This window comes from Loxodonta africana, chromosome 3, assembly GCF_030014295.1.
Source record: "Loxodonta africana isolate mLoxAfr1 chromosome 3, mLoxAfr1.hap2, whole genome shotgun sequence".
Taxonomy (NCBI): Eukaryota; Metazoa; Chordata; class Mammalia; order Proboscidea; family Elephantidae; genus Loxodonta; species Loxodonta africana.
In genome coordinates, this window is record NC_087344.1 from 174,810 (window position 1) to 197,315 (window position 22,506).

The 22,506-nt window shown below is 52.3% G+C and overlaps 1 protein-coding gene across 1 annotated transcript; it reads right to left on the reverse strand.

The window, feature by feature from the left end:
• Nucleotides 1–20,888: 20,888 nt before the first annotated feature.
• C2CD4C (C2 calcium dependent domain containing 4C) lies at nucleotides 20,889–22,145 on the reverse strand. Its single transcript, XM_064283091.1, has one exon. It carries the CDS (start codon nucleotides 22,143–22,145, stop codon nucleotides 20,889–20,891), a length of 1,257 nt encoding a protein of 418 aa, XP_064139161.1.
• Between the last annotated feature and the right edge of the window lie 361 nt (nucleotides 22,146–22,506).

Below are 22,506 nucleotides of genomic sequence, written 5' to 3' on the forward strand. Positions count from 1 at the left end.
CTTGCCTGCTGATCTTGGGATTCTTCGATCTCCACAGCTTCTGAGCAAGAGCCCTGCTCCCCAACCTACCAATCTTGGGTTCGCCAGCCCCTGCAGCTCCATGAATCAGAAGCCTCTAAACTGACCCATGGACTTGGACGTTCCAGCCTCTACAAAACAGCATGAGCCATTTCCTTGATATAAATCTCTGTATATTTACAACCAGAAGTACAACCAGAATGCTCCTTAGAAGCAAGGATGGCGAGACTGTGTCTTACATACTTTGGACATGTTGTCAGGAGGGATCAGTCCCTGGAGAAGGGCATCATACTTGGTAAAGTACAGGGTCAGCAGAAAAGAGGAAGACCCTCAACAAGGTGGATCGACACAGTGGCTGCAAAAATTGGCTTAAGCATAACAACGATTGTGAGGATGGCTCAGGACCAGGCAGTGTTTCGTTCTGTTGTACATCAGGTCGCTATGAGTCGGAACCGACTACACAGCACCTAATAACAACAGCAACGCTGTATATATATATATTTATACCCTTCACTGGTTTTGCTTCTCTAGAGAACCCAGCCTAAGACACAACCCAAACCAAACCCACTGCCGCCGAGTCGATTCCGACTCGTAGCGACCCTATGGGACAGAGTAGAACTGCCCCATAGAGTTTCCAAGGAGCGCCTGGCAGATTCTAACTGCCGACCCTTTGGTTAGCAGCCGTAGCTCTTAACCTCTACACCACCAGGGTTTCCAAGACACAACTGAATGCAGAAATTATTGAACAATATCATTAATATCACATGCAAATAAAATTTTGGTGAAGACTATTCAAAAGTTGTGACAGCAGTATATCAAGGGAACTGCCAGAAATTCAAGCCAGATTCAGAAGAGGACGTGGAACCAGGGATATCATTGCAGATGTCAGATGGATCCTGGCTGAAAGCAGAGAATACCAGAAGGATGTTTACCTGTGTTTTATTGACTATGCAAAGGCATTCAACTGTGTGGATCATAACAAATTATGGGTAACATTGAAGAGAATGGGAATTCCAGAACATTTAATTGTGCTCATGAGGAACCTGTACATAGATCTAGAGGCAGTTGTTTGGACAGAATGAGGGGACACTGATTGGTTTAAAGTCAGGAAAAGTGTGCATCAGGGTTGTATCCTTTCACCATACCTATTCAGTCTGTATGCTGAGCAAATAATCTGAGAAGCTGGACTACATGAAGAAGAACGGGGCATCAAGATTGGAGGAAGACTCATTAACAACCTGCGATATGCAGATGACACAACCCTGCTTGCTGAAAGTGAAGAGGACTTGAAGCACTTACTAATGAAGATCAAAGACCACAGCCTTCAGTATGGATTACACCTCAACATAAAGAAAACAAAAATCCTCACAACTGGACCAATGAGCAACATCATGATAAACTGAGAAAAGACTGAAGTTGTCAAGGATTTCATTTTACTTGGCTTCACAATCAACACCCATGGAAGCAGCAGTCGAGAAATCAAAAGACGCATTGCATTGGGCAAATCTGCTGCAAAAGATCTCTTTAAAGCGTTGAAAAGCAAAGATGTCACTTTAAAGGCTAAGTTGCCCTGACTCAAGCTATGGTGTTCAGTCTCCTCGGAAGCATGTGACAGCTGGACAATGAATAAGGAAGACCGAAGAAGAGTTGACGCCTTGGCATTGTGGTGTTGGCGAAGAATGTTGAATATACCGTGGACTGCCAAAAGAACGAACAAATCTGTCTTGGAAGAAGTACAACCAGAATGCTCCTTAGAAGCAAGGATGGTGAGACTTTGTCTTACACACTTCAGACACATTATCAGGAGGGACTAGTCCCTGGAAAAGGACATCATGCTTGGTAAAGTAGACGGTGAGTGAAAAAGAGTAAGAATCTCAAAGAGATGGATTGATACAGTGGCTGCAACAATGGGCTCAAGAGAGGATGACGCAGGACTGAGCACTGTTTCTTTCTGTTGTACATCAACTCGACGGCACCTAACAACAAGTGTCACATAGCATCTACCATACATGTAAAACCTAAGGAATCTCTACAGCTGAACACATCCATGTAGCCAGTCTCCAGGACTCCCCTCAGACCCTCCCAGCTCCCCTCCCAATCAACCCCCCCCCCAATAATTCCTAGCCTGACTTCTAACAGCAGAGATTGGATCTGCCTGGTACATAAGTGGAATTGTTCAAATCCCTCTCAGGAATCTACTAGTTCCCAGGCCTGCCCTGCCTCTCATCTTTAAAGGTGAAATCCAGCTGCTCGGGGCATTTTTGCTCATACCCCATTGGCTGGAACCTGTTCGATGGCCACAGCTAGCTGCAAGGGAGGCTGTGAAATTTAATTTTTGTTGGGTAGATGTGTGCTGAGATGAAAACCAGGGGCTCTCTATTTACAAGAGATGAGAGCAGACATCTGAGGGACAGCTATCATTCTCCTCTCCAGATGCCCTCAGCTGTAAACAAGCTAAACTCCTGCCTCAAATGGGCTTAAACGATGAGACAATGTGTTATCTCACTCACAAAGAGGCTCCACGTGAGAGGTTCCTCGCCTCTTCTCTGCTCCACTTCTCCACAATTCCCTTGGCTCTGCCCCTCATCTTGTGTTGGATTCATCCTCAGATGGGCACCAACATGGCTGCAGCTGCTCCAGACGTCTCATCAAGATGCAGCAATGTCTTCAGCAGAAAGGGACCATCTCCCTTGGGCCTCCTCCTTGGAGCAAAGAACCTTCTGTGGTCTGCAGAATAACAGCTCCCAGAGATGACCACAACCTAATCCCCGTGACCAGTGAATATGTAGGTTACATGGTAAAGCGGAATTAAAAAGCTGCTACAGCTGATCTTGAGATGGGAGAGTATCCTAGTTTATCCAGGTAGGACCAATGTAATCACAGGAAGGATACAGGAGAGAAGCAGAGATGGCAGTGTGAGGCCTCTACCAACACGCTGAAGGTGCCAGGAGCCGAGGCTGCTGAGAGCTCAGAGGGAGGCTGCCCCCACTCTCTGTGCCTCAGTTTCTCCATCTGGATGGAAAATTACAGCACACACACCACCACCCCCTGCCTCTGCCCTCCAGAGGCAGACATCATCAGCTGATTGCCGATTGCTGCACTGTTTTCCTTTGAGCACCAATAGGGCCTCAGAATCCTTCTCAACCCTTCACTCACACTCACCCAGCCAGGTGATTGAGAGGTCAGGAGGAACCTCACTCTATGTGGTCCCTGGACCCCAGGGCCAGGATTGTCGCCAAGCTCGGGGCAGCACAGGGGCTCCTGGCACCCCCATCCCCGGGCTAGCTGCCCAGGAGGCCCAACCCAGGTGCCTCTGAGCTGCTGCCTGCTGACCTTCCCGCCAGCCTCCGTTGCCATGGTGCCCGGCTGTGTACCAAGGCCGCCGCGGAGGGACTGCTTTGGAGCAGCTGCTAAGATGTGAGTAGCACAGCAGGTCAGACACGAGTGTCGTATCGGCTGAAACTTCCCCATCTAGAGAGCTGCAGCAGGCGAAAAATGAGGACCCTGGTTTTAGAAAACGTGTGGTGAGGTATTTAGGGATAAGGGGCAGCATGTTGCCAGTGTGGTCTGAGAGGATTCAGAAAATGCATGTGAACACAAACAGATGGATAACAGATTGATTTAGGTGATATAGAGACAGATATAAACATAGGTGTTGTTGTTAGGTGTCATGGAGTCAGTTCTGAATCATAGCGACCCCAGTGTAACAGGATGAGACACTGCCCAGTCCTGCGCCGTCCTCACAATCATTATTATGTTTGAGCCCATTGTTGCAGCCACTGCGTCAGTCCACCTCGTTGAGGGTTTTCCTCTTTTTCGCTGACCCTCTACCAAGCATGATGTCCTTCTCCAGGGACTGGTCCCTCCTGACAACATGTCCAAAGTATGTGAAACTTAGTCTCACCATCCTTGCTTCCAAGTAGCATTCCGGCTGTACTTCTTCCAAGACAGATTTGTTCATTCTTCTGGCCGTCCGTGGTAAATTCCGTGTTCTTCACCAACACCACAATTCAAATGCATACCAAGCCATGGTACTTCCAGTTGCTTTATATGTATGTGAAAACTGGGCAATGAATAAGGCAGACTGAAGAACTGATGCCTTTGAACTGATAGATATACATACAGGTGATACAGATACAGATAGATATTGATACAGATAAAGGTGATATAAACCCCATTGCCATCAACTCACAGTGAACCTATAGGACAGAGTAGAACTGCCCCATAGACTTTCCAAGGAGTCCAGATACAGATGTAGGTGAGACAGAGATACAGATGTAGATACAGTTATAGACGTAGTTGTCACAGATGTAGGTGAGACAGACGGAGATACAGATGTAGATACAGTTATAGACGTAGTTTTCACAGATGTAGGTGAGACAGATACAGATGTAGATACAGTTATAGACGCAGTTGTCACAGATGTAGGTGAGACAGACGGAGATACAGATGTAGATACAGTTATAGACGTAGTTTTCACAGATGTAGGTGAGACAGATACAGATGTAGATACAGTTATAGACGCAGTTGTCACAGATGTAGGTGAGACAGACGGAGATACAGATGTAGATACAGTTATAGACGTAGTTGTCACAGATGTAGGTCAGACAGACGGAGATACGGAGGTAGATACGGTTATAGACGTAGTTGTCACAGATGTAGGTCAGACAGACGGAGATATGGATGTAGACACGGTTATAGACGTAGTTGTCACAGATGTAGGTGAGACAGACGGAGATACGGATGTAGATACAGTTATAGACGTAGTTGTCACAGATGTAGGTGAGACAGACAGAGATATGGATGTAGACACGGTTATAGATGTAGTTGTCACAGATGTAGGTGAGACAGACGGAGATACAGATGTAGATACAGTTATAGACGTAGTTGTCACCGATGTAGGTGAGACAGACGGAGATACAGATGTAGATACAGTTATAGACGTAGTTTTCACAGATGTAGGTGAGACAGATACAGATGTAGATACAGTTATAGACGCAGTTGTCACAGATGTAGGTGAGACAGACGGAGATACAGATGTAGATACAGTTATAGACGTAGTTGACACAGATGTAGGTGAGACCTACACAGATATAGATGCAAAGATAGATGTAGAATATGATACAGCAAATGGGGCAAAACATAAACAGTGACTCTGGGTATAGTCTACAGGCGTTTCCGGTACTAATTTTGCAACTTTTCTGTGCATTTAAAATTATATCAAAATAAAAAATTTAAAGACAAAAGCTCAAAGCCCGCATCCTGGGCTCAGAGACCACGCCTGTGGTCTGGCGGTGGAAAGTCTGATTTAAGCACAGCCTGGGAAGCTGTCCATCAGGGGGTCCCTGCGTGGGGGAGTGGGGGAGGCTTGGGGACCGAGGACAAGGGGGCATCTCAGGCAGGAGGAGCTGGGAGCCCCACCCTTTCCGTCGCACGGGGCCCAGGTGCACAGGCTTTGGGAATAGCTGCCTGGGTCTGCACAGCCACTCATTCATTGGCTCGCACCTTAAGCGCTCATTAAGTGTCCACTACAGGCCCCACTCGCCGGGTCTGAGGAAAACTCCGGGCCCTCTTGGGGGTCACCATCTAGTTGGAGCCAAACACCAGACAAGAAAAGTGAGAGCGGCACAAAGTGTGTTGGAAGAAGGAAAACAGCGCCGGGCTGAGCTAGGCTAGGTGGGGGGGTGGTGCAGACCGCAGTGTCACGGGGGTCCGAAGGCAGTCCGACCACAGGGCCTCAGGGCGAGTGCCGGGCACAGCACGAGGCGCAGCTGTGCAAAGGCTCGGGGGTGGGTCCCGCCAAGCATGTGGGGCACGCGTGTGCGGCCCACCCCAGGCGCGCAGCGCAGAGGGCTTCCCTGCGTGCGGGGCGCGTGGGTGGACACGTGAAGGACCACCCGGCAGGCTGCACGTGGGCCTGCTGCGTGTGCCGTTTAATTTTAGGTTTGCTCACCCGCGGGCCTGCCCTTAGTATTGTGCAATTAAAACACTTCAAGCAGCCAACACGCAGTTAAAAATAGCCCTTCCCAAGTCAGACAGAGCACACGAGTGCGAGTGGGCGTGAGGCAGGTCCCTGGCGCCCTCCAACGTGGGACCGGTCTGGTGCAGGAAGCCCTCTGCCGCCTCCCCCACTGCCTGCCTGTTGACTACGTAAAGCAACGCAGCATCTTAGCATCATTCACTATGTCATTCATTCAGCAAATATCTGTCCAGCGCCTACCCTGTGCCAACCATTGTTCTAGACTTGGGAAACACCAGGGGGTGAGGTAGACGGAGCCTCCCCCCACCCCGGCCCTCATAGAGGGAGAAAAAAAATAACCGGCCGGGAGGTGGGAGAGGTATTGTGGATGGATGGGAGGGTGGGAGCCTGTGGACACCTGGGAAGAGCGTCCAGAAGGGAACAACATGTGCAAAGGCCCTGAGGCAGGACCCGGCCTGGCGTGGCGGGGGGAACAGTGAGGACGTCCGTGTGGCCGGAGCGAGGGGAGGACAGGGAGGAGACTGGGCAAGTCCTCCAGGGCCCTGTGGGCGTGGTGGTGGGAGCCCTGGAGGGCAGCTGGCAGAGCCGGGACTGGCCGACGTGGTGCTCACGGGCTCCGTCTGGCGGCCGCGGGGAGGACAGCCCGTGGCGGCGAGCAGAGCTGGGACCGGCCGACGCGGTGCTCACGGGCTCCGTCTGGCGGCCGCGGGGAGGACAGCCCGTGGCGGCGAGCAGAGCTGGGACGGGCCGACGCGGTGTTCACGGGCTCCCTCTGGCGGCCGCGGGGAGGACAGACCTTGACGGCCCCGGAGACGGAGGCTGGGGCGACTGCGCGGTTCCAGGAGGGCTGATGGGGCGGACAGGGTGGGGACTGCGAGGGGGTGAGAAGCGCCCGATTCTGGGAATTGTTTTTTCTTAACTTGTTTTATAGGAGTATAACATATACAGTAAAGTGCATAAATCGTAAATGTATAGCCTTCAGGAACTTTTTTTTTAAGGTGAAAGTCACATAACGTAAAATCTACCATCCCATGGCATTTAGTGCACTCAGTCTTGGGCAGCCATCCCCTCTATCTAGGTCCACACAGTCCATCACCCTCCCCTCTATCTAGGTCCACACACGCCCGTCACCCTCCCCTCTGTCTAGGTCCACACACGCCCGTCACCCTCCCCTCTGTCTAGGTCCACACACGCCCGTCACCCTCCCCTCTATCTAGGTCCACACGCGTCCATCACTCTGCACTCTATCTAGGTCCACACGCGTCCATCACCCTCCCCTCTATCTAGGTCCACACGCATCCATCACCCTCGCCTCTATCTAGGTCCACACGCGTCCATCACCCTCCCCTCTATCTAGGTCCACACGCGACCATGACCATCCCCTCTATCTAGGTCCACACATGTCCATCACCCTCCCCTCTATCTAGGTCCACACGCGTCCATCACCCTCGCCTCTATCTAGGTCCACACGCGTCCATCACTCTCCCCTCTATCTAGGTCCACACACGTCCATCACCCTCCCTTCTATCTAGGTCCACACACGTCCGTCACCCTCCTCTCTATCTAGGTCCACACACGTCCATCACCATCCGCTCTATCTAGGTCCACATACATCCATCACCATGCCCTCTATCTAGGCCCACACGCATCCATCACCATGCCCTCTATCTAGGTCCACACACGACCATCACCCTCCCCTCTATCTAGGTCCACACACGACCATCACCATCCCCTCTATCTAGGTCCACACACGTCCATCACCATGCCCTCTATCTAGGTCCACACGCGTCCATGACCCTCCTCTCTATCTAGGTCCACACATGTCCATCACCCTCCCCTCTATCTAGGTCCACACACGTCCATCACCCTCCCCTCTATCTAGGTCCACACACGTCCATCACCCTCCTCTCTATCTAGGTCCACACACGTCCATCACCATCCGCTCTATCTAGGTCCACACACATCCATCACCATGCCCTCTATCTAGGTCCACACACGTCCATGACCCTCCCCTCTATCTAGGTCCACACACGACCATCACCCCCCCATCTAGGTCCACACACAGTCATCACCCCTATACAAAACCCATTCACAGGCCTCTCCCCTCACTCCACCCAGCCCATGACAACCACTGATCTACTTTTTGTCTCACAACATGGTGGCTTGGCTGCCAGTGAGCACCCCCAAAGAGAGAGAAAGCCGGGTGGAACCTGTAACCTTTTTATGATCAGGTTTTGGAGTCAGGCAGCATGACTTCTTAATCATAGCACACCAGGGATGGGAGGAAGAGACACAGACCCCACGTCTTTTGTTGTAGAAAATATACACAGCAGAACATATACAAATTCAACAGTTTCTACGCGCACATTTCAGTGACATTTATTACATTCTTCCGGTTGTGCAGCCATCCCCACCCTCCTTTTCTGAGTTGTTCCTCCCCCATTAACATAAACTCACCGCCCGCTAAGGTTCCTGTCTACGTAAACTTTGGAGTTGCTGTTGTCAATTTGATCGCATATAGATGATCTTAAAAGAGCACAGAGCTCAAGGCAGACAATCTTAAGCTAAACTACTGCTTGCTGACCCCACCTCTTGACTGCAGACCTCACCTCTCAATGGGAAGCGCACCTGGGGCCAGAAATATCATCGCCATGAAGTTTGGGAAGCTGCAGCCAGCCACAGTAGGTTCTTCTCTGGTGGCTCATGGTGGGATACCCAGCTTCAAGCACAAGGCTCAGCAGATTGCAGGCACTCAGTTAATACCGGTCAAATGAAAGGGAAACAGCTAACGTTTATTGAGTGCTTACTGTATGCCAGCCACCACACTAGGCACTTTACATGCCTTCTCTCACTTTATCCTCATGCTAAGAAGAATTATCTAGGACTTGGAAAGGGGCAAAAAATGGGGGCAAATTGTTGACATTTGGTGGCAGATCATTCACTGGGGTGGGGCTGTCCTGTACACTGTAGGGTGTTGAGCAGCATCCTTCGCTTCCACCCACTTGATGCCAGTAGCAGCCCCCCAAGTCATGACAACCACAAATGTCCTCAGACATTGCTGACTGTCCCATGGTGGGGAAATCACCCAGGTGGGAGCTGCTACCCCACAGCATCAGTCAACCCAGGCACCTGCATCAGCATCCTTGGGCCACTCTAATGAGGTAACAAAAACTAGGGGGCTTAAAACAACAGAACTTTATTCTCTCACAGTTCCGGAAGCCAGAAGTCCAAAATCCAGGAGTCAGTAGGGCTGTGCTGTCTCCGGAGGCTCTAGGGGAGGACCCTTCCTTGTCTCTCCTAGCTTCTGGTGGCCTCAGGTGTTCCTGGGCTTGTGGCCGCATCACTCCAGTCTCTGCCTCATCTTCACGTGGCCGTCTGCCCTCTATCTCTGTGTGTCTGTGTCTCGAGTGTCCCTCTGCCTTTCTCTTATAAGGGCACCCGGCATTGGATGTAGGGCCCATCCAGGATGATTTCATCTCAAGTTCCTTAACTCATTACAACTGCAAAGACCCTATTTCCAAATCCAGTCATGTTCTGAGGTTCCAGGTGGGTATGCATTTTGGGGGACATCATCTGTCATGGATTGAATTGTGTCCCCCAAAAATATGTGTATCAATTTGGTTAGGCCATGATTCTCAGTATTGTGTGATTGTCCACTATTCTGTCATCTGAAGTGATTTTCCTAAGTGTTGTAAATTCTACCTCTATGACGTTAATGAGGTGGGATAGGCAGCAGTTATGTTAATGAGACAGGGCTCAATCTACAAGATTGGATTGTGTCTAAAGACACTCTCTTTTGAGATATAAAAGAGAGAAGCAGCAGATAGACATGAAGATCTTAAACCACTAAGAAAGCAGCGCTGGGAGCTGAGCGCACGTCCTTTGGACCTGGGGTTCCTGCACGGAGAAGCTCCTAGTCCAGGGAAGACTGATAACAAGGATTTTCCTCCAGAGCCAACAGAGAAAGCCTTCCTGGGAAGCTGACGCCCTGAATTTGGGTTTCTAGCCTACTAGACTGTGAGAGAATAAACCTGTTTGTTAAAACCATCCACTTGTGGTACCTCTGTGCAGCAGCACTAGATGACTAAGACACCATCCAACTCACTATACCCCTGTGAGGGGTCATCTGACACCCAGGGAAGGTCACCTTGTTCGACTTACTCTTTGTTCTTGATGGTGCCTCAGCTCTGTGGGGATAGATGTCACCTCGACGACTGAGAAGCTGCAAGCAAGTTCTGTCCCCAAGGTTGCGGTAACTGCCCTGGAGGACGTTAGCTGGCTTCGTCTCATGCTCAGCATCTCCACTCCGGCCCTTTCTCTAGCCGGCTCTAGAACTTTGCTCTGCTTTCCTCTAACAGATGCCAGCTGGGTGTTTGTTGTTTTTGTTGTTAGGTGCCATCGAGTGGGTTCCGACTCACAGCGACCCTGTGTACCACAGAAAAAAACACTGCCCAGTCCTGCGCCATGCTCACAATCCGTGTTGTCCTCGAGCCCATTGTTACAGCCACCGTGTCAATCCACCTCACTGAAGGTCTTCCTTTTTCAAATGACCCTGTACTTTACCAAGCATGATGTCCTTCTCCAGGGAACGATCCCTCCTGACAATGTGTCCAAAGTATGTAAGACATAGTCCCGCCATCCTTGCTTCCAGTGAGCACTCTGGTTGTACTTCTTCCAAAACAGATTTGTTGTTCTTTTGGCAGTTCATGGTATATTCAATATTCTTCTCCAGCACCACAATTCAAAGGCGTCCATTCTTTTTCAGCCTTCCTTATTCATTGTCCAGCTTTCACACGCATATGATGCGATTGAACATACCATGGCTTGGGTCAGGTGCACCTTAGTCTTCAAGGTGGCATCTTTGCTTTCAACACTTTAAAGAGGTCCTTTGCAGCAGATTTGCCCAATGCGATGCGTCTTTTGATTTCTTGACTGCTGCTTCCATGGCTGTTGATTGTGGATCCAAGCAAAATAAAATCCTTGATGACTTCAATCTTTTCTCTATTTATCATGATGTTGCTTATTGGTCCAATTGTGAGGATTTTTGTTTTCTTTATGTTGAGGTGCAATCCATACTGAAGGCTGTGGTCTTTGATCTTCATCACTAAGTGCTCCAAGTCCTCCTCACTTTCAGCAAGCAAGGTTGTGTCATCCACATAACATAGGTTGTTAATGAGTCTTCCTCCAATCCTGATGCCCTGTTCTTCATATAATCCAGCTTCTCGGATTATTTGCTCAGCATACAGATTGAATAGGTATGGTGAAAGGATGCAACCCTGATGCACACCTTTCCTGATTTTAAACCATGTAGTATCCCCTTGTTCTTTTTGAATGACTGTCTCTTGATCTATGTACACGTTTCTCATGAGCACAATTAAGTGTTCTGGAATTCCCATTCTTCACAATGTTATCCATAATTTGTTATGATCCACACAGTCCAATACCTTTGCATAGTCAACAAAACACAGGTAAACATCCTTCTGGTATTCTCTCCTTTCAGCCAGGATCCATCTGACATCAGCAATGATATCCCTGGTTCCACGTCCTCTTCTGAAACCGGCCTGAATTTCTGGCAGTTCCCTGTTGATGTATTGCTCCAGCAGCTGTTGAATGAGCTTTAGCAAAATTTTACTTAGGTGTAACACTAATGATATTGTTCAATAATTTCCACATTCGGTTGGATCCCCTTTCTTGGGAATAGGCATAAATATGGATCTCTTCCAGTCAGTTGGCCAGGAAGCTGTCTTCCATATTTCTTGGCATAGACGAGTGAGCACCTCCAGCGCTGCATCTGTTTGTTGAAACATCTCAATTGATATTCCATCAATTCCTGGAGCCTTGTTTTCCGCCAATGCCTTCAGAGCAGCTTGGACTTCTTCCTACAGCACCATCGGTTCCTGATCATATGCCACCTCTTGAAATGGTTGAATATCGACTAATTCTTTTTGGTATAATGACTCTGTGCATTCCTTCCATCTTCCTTTGATGCTTCCTGTGCCATTTAATATTTTCCCCATAGAATCCTTCACTACTGCAGCTCAAGGCTTGAGTTCTTTCTTCAGGTCTTTCAGCTTGAGAAATACGTTCTTCCCTTTTGGTTTTCTCTCTCCAGCTCTTTGCACGTGTCATTATAATATTTTACTTTGTCTTCTTGAGCTGCCCTTTGAAATCTTCTGTTCAGTTCTTTTACTTCATTATTTCTTCCTTTTGCTTTAGCTACTTGACGTTCAAGACCAAATTCCAGAGTCTCTTCTGACATCCATTTTGCTTTTTTCTTTCTTTTCTGTCTTTTTAATGACCTCTTGCTCTCTTCATGTATGATGTCCTTGATGTCATTCCACAACTCATCTGGTCTTCAGTCACTAGTGTTCAACACGTCAAATCTATTCTTGAGATAGTCTCTAAAATTCAGGTGGGATATACTCAAGGTCATACTTTGGGTCTCGTCGACTTGTTCTAATTTTCTTCACTTTCACCTTGAACTTGCATATGAGCAATTGATGGTCTGATCCATAGTTGGCCCCTGGCCTTGTTCTGACTGAAGATATTGAGTTTTTCCATCATCTCTTTCCACAGATGTAGTCGATTTGGTTCCTGTGTATTCCATCTGGCGAGGTCCATGTGTATAGTTGCCATTTATGCTGGTGAAAAAAGGTATTTGCAGTGAAGAAGTCGTTGGTCTTGCAAAATTCTATCATGAGATCTCCGGCATCGATTCTATCACCAAGGCCGTATTTTCCAACTACTGGTCTTTCTTCATTGTTTTCAACTTTTGTATTCCAATTGCCAGTAACTATCAATGCATCTTGATTGCATGTTCCATCAATTTCAGACTGCACAAGCTGGTAAAAATCTTCAATTTCTTCATCTTTGACTTTAGTGGTTGGTGTGTAAATTTGAATAATAGTTGTATTGACTGGTCTTCCTTGTAGGCATATGGATATTATCCTATCACTGACAGTGTCGTACTTCAGGATAGATCTCAAAATGTTCTTTTTGATGATGAATGCAATGCCATTCCTCTTCAAGCTGTCATTCCCAGCATAGTAGACTATATGATTGTCCAATTCAAAATGGCCAATAGCAGTCCATTTCAGCTCACTCACGCCTAGGATATTGATGTTTATAAGTTCCATTTCATTTTTGACAATTTCCAGTGTTCCTAGATTCATACTTCATACGTTCCAGGTTCTGATTATTAATGGATGTTTGCAGCTGTTTCTTCTCATTTTGAGTTGTCCCACATCAGCGAATGAAGGTCCCGAAAGCTTTACTCCATCCACAACATTAAGGTCGACTCTACTCTGAGAAGGCAGCTCTTCCCCAGTCATCTTTTGAGTGCCTTCCAACCTGGGGGGCTCATCTTCCAGCACTATATCAGACAATGTTCCGCTCCTATTCATAAGGTTTTCACTGGCTAATGCTTTTCAGAAGTAGACTGCTGGGTCCTTCTTCCTAGTCTGTCTTAGTCTGGAAGCTCAGCTGAAACCTGTCCTCCATGGGTGACCCTGCTGGTATCTGAATACCAGTGGTATAGCTTCCAGCACCACAGCAACATGCAAGCCCCTACAGAAGGACAAACTGACAGACACGTGGGGGCTGGATGTTTGGATGAGACTAATGTTCCAAATGTTTTGAAAACTTGACTTGGAGGCAAGGGCACGGTTAGCAGCCCATTTTACAGATGGCATCGTTGTTATCTACAGTTAGCACCCCATTTGACAGATGGCATCATTGTTATCTATGGTTAGCGCCCCATTTTATAGATGGCGTCCTTGTTATCTACGGTTAGCACCCCATTTTATAGATGGCGTCGTTGTTATCTGTGGTTAGCACCCCATTTTACAGATGTCATCATGGTTATCTAGTGCTGCTATAACAGAAACACCACACGTGGGTGGCTTTAACAAACATTTATTTTCTCACAGTTGTGGTGGCTAGAAGTTCAAATTCATAGCACTGACTCTAGGGGAAGGCTTTCTCTCTTTCATCTCTGGAGGAAGGTCCTTGTCTCTTCGGCTTCTGCTTCCTGGTTCCTTGGGGATCTCAGTGTGTCTGGCATCTCTCTTCCTACATCTCTGCTCTGCTAGCTTGTTTAATCTCTTTTATACCTCAAAAGGGATTGACTCAAAATCCTCCCTACACTAATCCTGCCTCGTTGACATAACAAAGACAACCCATTCCCAAATGGAATTGTAATCACAGGCACAGAGGTTAGGATTTACAACACATATTTGGAGAGGGGCACAATTCAATCCATAACAGATGGGGAAACTGAGGTTCAGAGAGGTGGCTTGCCTGAGGTCCCCTACAGGGAGCTGGGGCTGAGGTCTACCTCAGAGTTACCTCCTGACTTTGAGAAATGAGAACGTTTTCTGGTCTTGGCTGGGGAGCTCGGGGCGGGGGGGCAGAGGGGCTGCGAGTGGGGTCCGACTGGGCAGCAGCCAGTGAGGTTAAGGGCTTGGGGTTTGGACCAGCCCTGGATTCGAATTCCGCCGGTCATGTGTCAGGTGTGCGATGGCGTGTAGATCACTTCACCTCCCGGCACCTCAGTTTACCCATCTGTGAAATGAGGCCGTCAGGGTCTTGGTGAGGATTCAATGGGCTGTTCTGCCCCCTCCCCCCAGCTAGGGCTCAATACACGCACTGCGCGAAGCATCTTATGTAACCCTGGAGGGGTCACCTGCACCATCTCCGCCGCGCAGGGAGGTAAACAGGCTCAGCCCCAGGCAACCAGCTCTGACCACGGAGCCAGGACTCGAGCCCTCGCCGGCTGGGACCCTGCGCTCTCACCTCAGTGCGCGGCTGAGTCGGGGGAAGGGGAGGTGGGCTGGGAACGGAGGCGGATCGGCTTGGCGTGGGAGGAGGGTGTGTGCTCGGGTCTGCTCCCTCGAGCTTCCTTTTTATTGAAGTCATTTTTCTCCTCCTGTCGGCAGAGTGGCCGCCGGCAGCCCTCCCTCCGCACCCGCAGAGGAGCTGAGAAGAAAACAAAAGCTTAATTGAATCCTACGCTGGCGGGGGAGGGGGGCAAACCAGGAACCTCGCTCAGCCGGAAGGAGGAGCAGGTGCAGGCGGGGAAGGCGCAGGGAGCCCTGGCCTCGGTGGGTCTGTGGTGTCTATAATTACCACCCTAATGTGATTACATTAATTATCGTCGCCAGACCGTGCCTCCTTGGTCTGTGGGGTGCGCGCCACGCAGGAAGCACGGTCCCCGTGTGGCCCTGCGGCGCCTCCTCACAGCCCTGGCGGCTGGAGAGCCTGGGATCCCGCAGAGTGGAAAATCTAGAGCTTGAATGCCACCACCTAACCTGCCCCTCGGCGTGTCAGGGTTGGGGTTCCTGACCCCGGAAGAGTGGGCAGGAGTGGGCCTGCTAGGCTGGGGGTCAGGAAGGGGGAGGGTCTGCAGTGTAGGGCACACAGGGTGGAGGGTAGACTGGGGCCTCATGCCAGGGTGGGGGCCACGGGAAGCCATGAGCGGCTTCAGAGCAGGGGCAGCGAATGAGGGACACAGACTGAGACAGGCAGGGAGGCTGAGGGTCAGGGCTGGATTCCGGAGCCTCTTCCCTCTACCAGGAGCCCTGGTGGTGCAGTGGTTAACCACTTGGCTGGTAGCCAAAAGGTCTGCAGTTTGAACCCACCAGCAGCTCTGGGAGAGAAACAAGTGACAGTCAGCTTCAATAAAGCCTTGGAAACCCTGTGGAGCAGTTCTGCTCTGTCCTATAGGGCCACTGTGAGTTCAGATTGACTCAGTTGCAAGAGATTTTTCCTCTACCTTTGGGTTCTCTCTGCCGTCCCAATGCCGCTTCCCTTCTTCCATTCTGAGCTGGGGTCCTTTCCCTGTTCAGATTCTGCACCTCCTTAGAAGCCGGCCTTGATTATACCCCTGCCGGGAAGCTCATTCCCTCACTTCAGCAACCTCCTTCCAGGTCTGCAGGATGTACAAAGCCAGGCCTTCAGAGTGCTCCCTTCCTTCTCAGCTTCCCTTTCTCATGCCAGCCTCAGGCACCTAGAGCAGCACTGGGCCTCCTTCCTCAGACAAGAGACTTGCTGTGTCCTCGTTCTTGGGCTACAAATGAAAGAAAAAAAAATCATGCTGGCTTGGGCAAAAAGGGGACTTTATTGGTCCTCTGAACTGAAAGGTGAGAAGTCGTGGACTCCAGACACATCTGGTCCCAGGTGCCCACAGCGAGTCCAAACACCTGACTCCTCGTCTCTCGGCTCTGCTGTCCCCTGTACCAGCTCCACTCGGAGGAAGGGGCACCGTTTTCTAATTTGCACCAAGTTGTCTCATGACGTGGGGTGACCCTGGCTGCCCGTGCCCACCAGAGGGTAGGAAGACTCAGGAAGGCAGCATCCGGGAGCAAAGTGTGCTGACACCCACACACCCCTCCTTCATTTGCACAAGACCCACTGTGGGCTGGGCACTCTGCAGCACTGGGGAAGCCACAGGTGCAGAGAGTGAACTCATTCTGACCAGGATCAGCAACACCTCATATGCATCTGAAAGCTGGACAATGAATAAGGAAGACCAAAGAACAGACGCCTTTGAATTATGGTGCTGGAGAAGAATATTGAATATACCATGGACTGCCAGAAGAATGAACAAATCTGTCTTGGAAGAAGTACAGGCAGGATGCTACTTAAGAGCAAGGATGGGGAGACTACATCTCACATACTTTGGACATGTTGTCAGGAGGGATCAGTCCCTGGAGAAGGACATTATGCTTGGTAATGTAGAGAGTCAGCAAAAAAGAGGAAGACCCTCAATGAGATGGACTGACACAGTGGCTGCAACAATGGGCTCAAGTGTAACAACAACTATGAGGATGACACAGGACCGGGCAGTGTTTCATTCTGTTGTACATGGGGTCGCTATGAGTTGGAACCGACTCGACAGCACCGAACAACAACAACATAGAAATCTGTCTGACTCATCTGGGCTGGGGCCACCCTGAGGACAAGGTGACAGGCAGAATGAGAGAGGCCAGCACAGAGAAACTCACCTGAGGGCACTGGGCAGCTGCAGAGCACTTGGAGCTGGGCAGGCACAAAACCATTTGTATGTTCCTAGAATCCTTTGGTTGCCCACAGAAGAAACAGAGTCACTATTTAGCTCTTTTTTAAACAAATACGTGCTAAGCACCTGCTGTTCCCCAGGGGACAAGGCCACCTGGTCCTGCCCTCAAGCCCCTGTCTGGCAGTGGACTGGGATCAGAGTCATGAAGGGTCAGCCCTACGAGTGGTCATCAGGTGGAGAGGAGACAAGACAAGGGCTCAGACATCAGGACGGTCAGGGAGGACCCAGAGAAGGCTGCACCCAGCCCTACACCCAGGCACAGGGCTGTTTTCACACATGGGCACACAAGCATATATGCCCACACATATGGTTACACACACACACACACAGTTACACACATGTGGTATTGCATACATATCACACACATGCTGTTACATGTGCACACACGATTACACACACGCACAAGGACATGTACATGAACGTGGCACATTTTTGCACACATGGAAGCTTGTGGTACATGCACACACACAAGACACGCAAGTGTGTGCATGTGTGTGCACACATGGTTATGTGCAAACACATATGCACGTGGTTTACACCCATACACAGAGCAGCCCAGTGCCAAGCAACTGGTGGGAAGAGGGGAGAAGGCACCCGGTTGCCCTGGCAACGCCTCCCGGGGGGCGACCAGCCTCATCAGCGCAGCTCACGTCGCTGTCGGCAGTGGGAGCTTCTCTGGACCCCCCCTCTCCGCAAAGGCTCCTCAAGATGCCAGCCTGGGCCCCTGGGGATGGTGGGGCGCAGTCTCAGTCTGAGGGAGGAGGCATGGCCTTGAATTGGGTGTGAAGGGGGAGGGGTGGCTCTGCCCTTGGACCTCTCTGCATCCTCATTTCCTCACTGTGGAGTGGACTATCCACAGGTACTGCAGGAATGAACACGTGAAGCCCAGGGTGCATCGTCTGTGCACATGGGGCCACATCTGTTCTCATGACATCTTTTCCAAACCCTCTGCCTTCCTGACAGAGCCACCCAGGGACTCTCACTTCTTAACATGCCGTAATGGAGATGATAACGTGGGCCACCTCTTCCCTCAATGGGACATGGGAAGGCGAGGTTGGGAAACCCCACTAGAAATGGAGGCCAAGATGGCTGTGATTTTCCATAAGCGGGGGCGGGGGGGGATGCAGGGACCACCCTGCCACTGCCGCCCCTGGCCTCAGCAACCCTGCAGGAGCCAGAGTGGGGGACAGGCCATGTTTGTCCATTAATTCACCTATTCACCAAGCACCTCCCCACCCAGGGTACCTGACACAGTGCTGGGGACACCCGGGCAATAGGGATGAATCCGTCCCCACACTGGCATCGGAGACAGACACATGCACAGACAGCGGTAAAGAGGTTTGAGCCAAGGTGGGGTGTGGACAAGAGGGAGGGCACTAGGAGGGCTTCCGGGAGGAGTGCCAGAAGGCCAAGGAGAAACTAGGGGGAGGGTTTCCAGGCAAAGGGAACTGCCTGCGTGAAGCCTGGCAGCCAGGCTCTCCCCCTGCCTCCGGCCCTGGGGTCTCCAGGTTGGAGGGGACCTGGACAGGTTGGTAGGGCTTCTCCCCAGATTTGGCAGTTCATGGCTTCAGAGGGGTCACCATTGGAGGTGGCACCCATGTCCGGTCTCTGTCCCCAAGTGGACAAAGCCCAAGAGGTGCAGACCTGGCACCTCTCTTTTTGTGGCCACACTGGGGGCTGGGTTCAAATCCTGGCTCCCAGCAGCAAGCCCGTCCTGGGCACGTTACTGAAAGGCTCAGCTTGCTCGCCTGCAAAATGGGGACATGAGCAGCCCTGTGTCATGGGTAACTTCTAGGGTGAGGCAAATTTAATGTAGGTGCTGCATAAAGATCAGCTGCTGTCCTAACAGAGGTCTGGAATCTCCCCATTGGCTTGATGACTCCCTGCCTGCATCCTACGCAGGAGGGTGGAGGTGGAAGCAGAGAGTCTGATGGGGTGAGAAAGGACTTCTCAGATGTCCAGGGCGCCCAACCTACCTAGAATTCAAGGCGAAATTCCTCTCTTGTTATTATTATTAAACACAGAGCAAGCCCATCTCCACCCCCACACTCCAGAAACACCTTTATTGCACTAAAAACGGCATTTATAAACAAACACACTTGGGAGGGGGTGTCTTAAAGAATTATCCACAGTCAACTCCAAACACACAGCTAATCAAACAGTGCAGGGGTGTATAAAACAAGGGCTCCCCAAGGGGGAGAGCAAGGCCAGGAGAGGTCAGGGTCAGAAGGAAAGGGGGTGGGTGGTGGGATCTGGGCATTTAACTCCAGGCAGGGCCCATCTGTCTGCTTCTCCAGGCTCCACCCTGGAGGTCCCCTGATTCTAACGTGAAGGGGAAAGCCCCCATGGCACCAGAGCAGAAACCAAGAAGGGGCAGGGTCCAGGACAGAGGCCAGAAGGGGGCTCTGAGAAGGGCCCTCATTCTAAATCCCAAGGAGACCACACACCTGGGGCACAGGTGTCTCACCTGAATATGTGTCAGGGAACAACACCCTCCTCCAGTCCGGGGTGCCCCTCCCTATTCAGCCATCACCCCTTTGCCAAATCTTCCCCTAGGTCCCTCCTGACTCTACATTTCCCAGTCCCCCCAGGTGACAAGTGAAGGAGCTGGTCTTCCCTAGGGTGAAACTGAGGCAATAGCCCCCAGCATCCCTAAGGGGCCAGAGGCATGCCCCAGTCTGCCCACGCCCTGCAGGGAAAAGGATAATGGCAGGGCTGGCCTGGCCCCTCATTTCTTTGTTTCATTCCAACTTAGAAAACCCTGCAGCAATCACCCGAGGACCCACCTGACACAACAATTAAGCCCGTGCAACCACCTAGCAGCGTGAAAAGCCACAGCCAGGTCTCCCTCAGTGGGTCCTTCAGTGACTCACTCACACCCGCCCACCCACCCTAACCAAAGCCTGTTTACACTTGTGGAGTAAATGGTCACAGTTGCTGAGCTCATCAAGGGCACTGGGCAGAGGGTGGGCAGGGTGGCCCTGAGGTGGCAGTCCCCAGCCTCAGAGGGACAGGGAAGAATGAGTAGGGGGCCAGGAGCCGAGAGCTGTTCTCTGGGCACCCCTTCCACCAAGGGTGGCTCCAAACGACCCCGCAGGGACACAGGGTCCTAAGCAGGCACAAGGGACAGCCAGGCCAGATAGGGAGAACCGTAGCTGACATGTGGGAGCGGGGATTGCCCCCCTCTCAGTGAATAGTAGAGAAACAACTGCTCTCATGAGACGCCCTCTGCTCTGAGCTCCGTGGTGGCGGCGGCGGTGGCGGCTGGGCTGCTCTCTCTTCCTGCCTCTCCTTTGTCAGGTGCACGCCTTGCCCAGAGCCAGCCTGTCCTGCGCCCTGATGGGTGCCATGGGCAGGATCTGGGCCCAGGCCTGGGGTAAGACAGGGTCTGGGGTGGCAGCAGGGTTCTAGGGGAGGGAAGCATACCATCCCGTGAAGGAAAAGATGCCAGTCAGCTCTAGGGCTCACAACCTCTCCACAACGGTGCCTAGCCACCTCTTTCTGGAGCTCCATGAGGAAAGGCTGTGGAGGGCACAGAGCTTAGGGGAAGGAGTCCCTAGAATTGGCCCTCTGTCTTCCTTGACAGCCCCCTCCCCTCCTCCACGGAAGAAGTGAATTCCTGAAAAATAATATCTTGGTTGCTGTCTGCAACCCAGTGCCCAGGAGCCCCATGGCTGCCTCAGGGTCAAACCCAGCCTGAGTTTGAACTCACCTGCCCATCCGCCCTCCCCAATGGTCACCTGCCCTTGGGGGCTGAGTGGAGAGGGGAATGGGGAGACTTCAAGGGACTATGGGGGATCTCCCCTGGGCCATTTACAAGAAGGGGAGCAGGGCGGTCAAGGGCAGCTCCTTCTCGCCAAGCAGAGTGTCCCGCTTGAGGCTGCTGCCCTTGTTGACCACCTTGATCCTGAGCGCCAGCTTGCGGACGCTGGCTGGGCCCAGACCGTCGAAGAAGAAGTCCTCGTTGAAGATGGGGTGGCGGCTGTTCTTGATGATGGTGCTGCGTTGCTTCTGCAGCTTGCCGGGCACCAGGCACAGCCCCACGCAGCAGTTGATGCTGCGAGCATCGCACAGGCGGTCGTAGAGGCCCTCCGCCGCCAGAAGCCTCACTCGCAGCCGGGCCTGGGCCGCCTCGTACTCGGCCAGTAGCCGCACGCTGCCCCGCTGGCCCAGACGCACGGCGTGCTCGGCGCGCGGCGGCTCCGGCCCGGGCTCCGGGGTGGCAGCGCGACGGTTCAGGCGGCGCCGCGCCCCAGGGCTGGTGTCAGGCGTGCTGTCGTCGGCAGACAGGGAGCCGTGGCGGCCCACGGAGTGCTTCAGCTGGCTCACCTTGGCCTGACTGTCCTGGGCGAAGCCCTTGAGCAGCGACACGGAGCGGGACAGCAGCGGGGACCCGAACGGGGAGGACTCAGCCGAGGACCCCGTGTCACTCTCCCCGCCGCTAAAGTAGCGCCCGGGGCTCATAAGGGCTCCGCCGGCCTCTCTGGCCGAGCCGTTGCCCTCGTTGGCCTTGGCGGCGGGCCGGCGGCGCGCAGAACCAGGCGAAGTTACCTGGGCCAGTGCCCCGTGCTCGCTGTGGAAAAGGGACTCCTTGCGACGCGTGTGCGGACTCTCGGCCAGCGTAGCGAAGCCGTAGGACGTCTGCGCCTTGGGCACGGAGGGCAGGGACATTGCACCCTGGGCCAGGGGTTCGGTGCCCGCGGCTGCCTCCTCCACTGGCGCGTCGTCGGCGCTCTCGATCTGGATGACGTGACGCGTGGCCGCCTTCAAGAGGCTCCTGCTCTCGGCCGCCAGCTTGGCCGGGAGCCGCGGGCTGCGGGGGGTGCGGCGGGGCGCGGCTGCCGCCAGGTTCTGCTCGGACGCGGACGCGCCCAGCTCCGCCGGGGCCTCGGTCTCGGCGGGGCCCGCGGGCAGCTTCGGGGGGATAAAGAAGTCGGGAATCTTGTCAGGGGTGAGCACGTTGCTGTACAGGGCCCCTTTGGAGGCCTTGTCACTCGCCTCGCCCCTGGAGGCTCCGTTTTCGCCAGAGCCCCGAAGCCGCTCCAAGAGCCACATGTTGGTTTTTCTCATGGGGGCGGCGGGTGGACGACCAGGACTGGGTGTCGGCGTCTGGAGAGAGAGGCTGATGTCAAGGAGGCAGGGGGACCTGGATACCTGTCCCTGCTGGGCCACCCGGACAGGGCCTTGGCAGAAGGAAGCTCCCCTGCGGGGCCACGCTGGCCAGCAGAGGAAATGGAGGGTCAATGGGGGAACCCAGGACGAGGGTGGCCAAGTGCACCCCTCCCCTTCCCACCGCGATCGCTCTCAACTTCTAAGCACCAAAGCCCAGAGAGGTGGGGGTGGAGCTCCCGCTCTGGGGGAAGCTTCTGAGGGAGCGTGGCCCCTCTCCGCCCCCAACCCCTTTTTGAGGCTCTCAAAGCGCTTTCTAAAG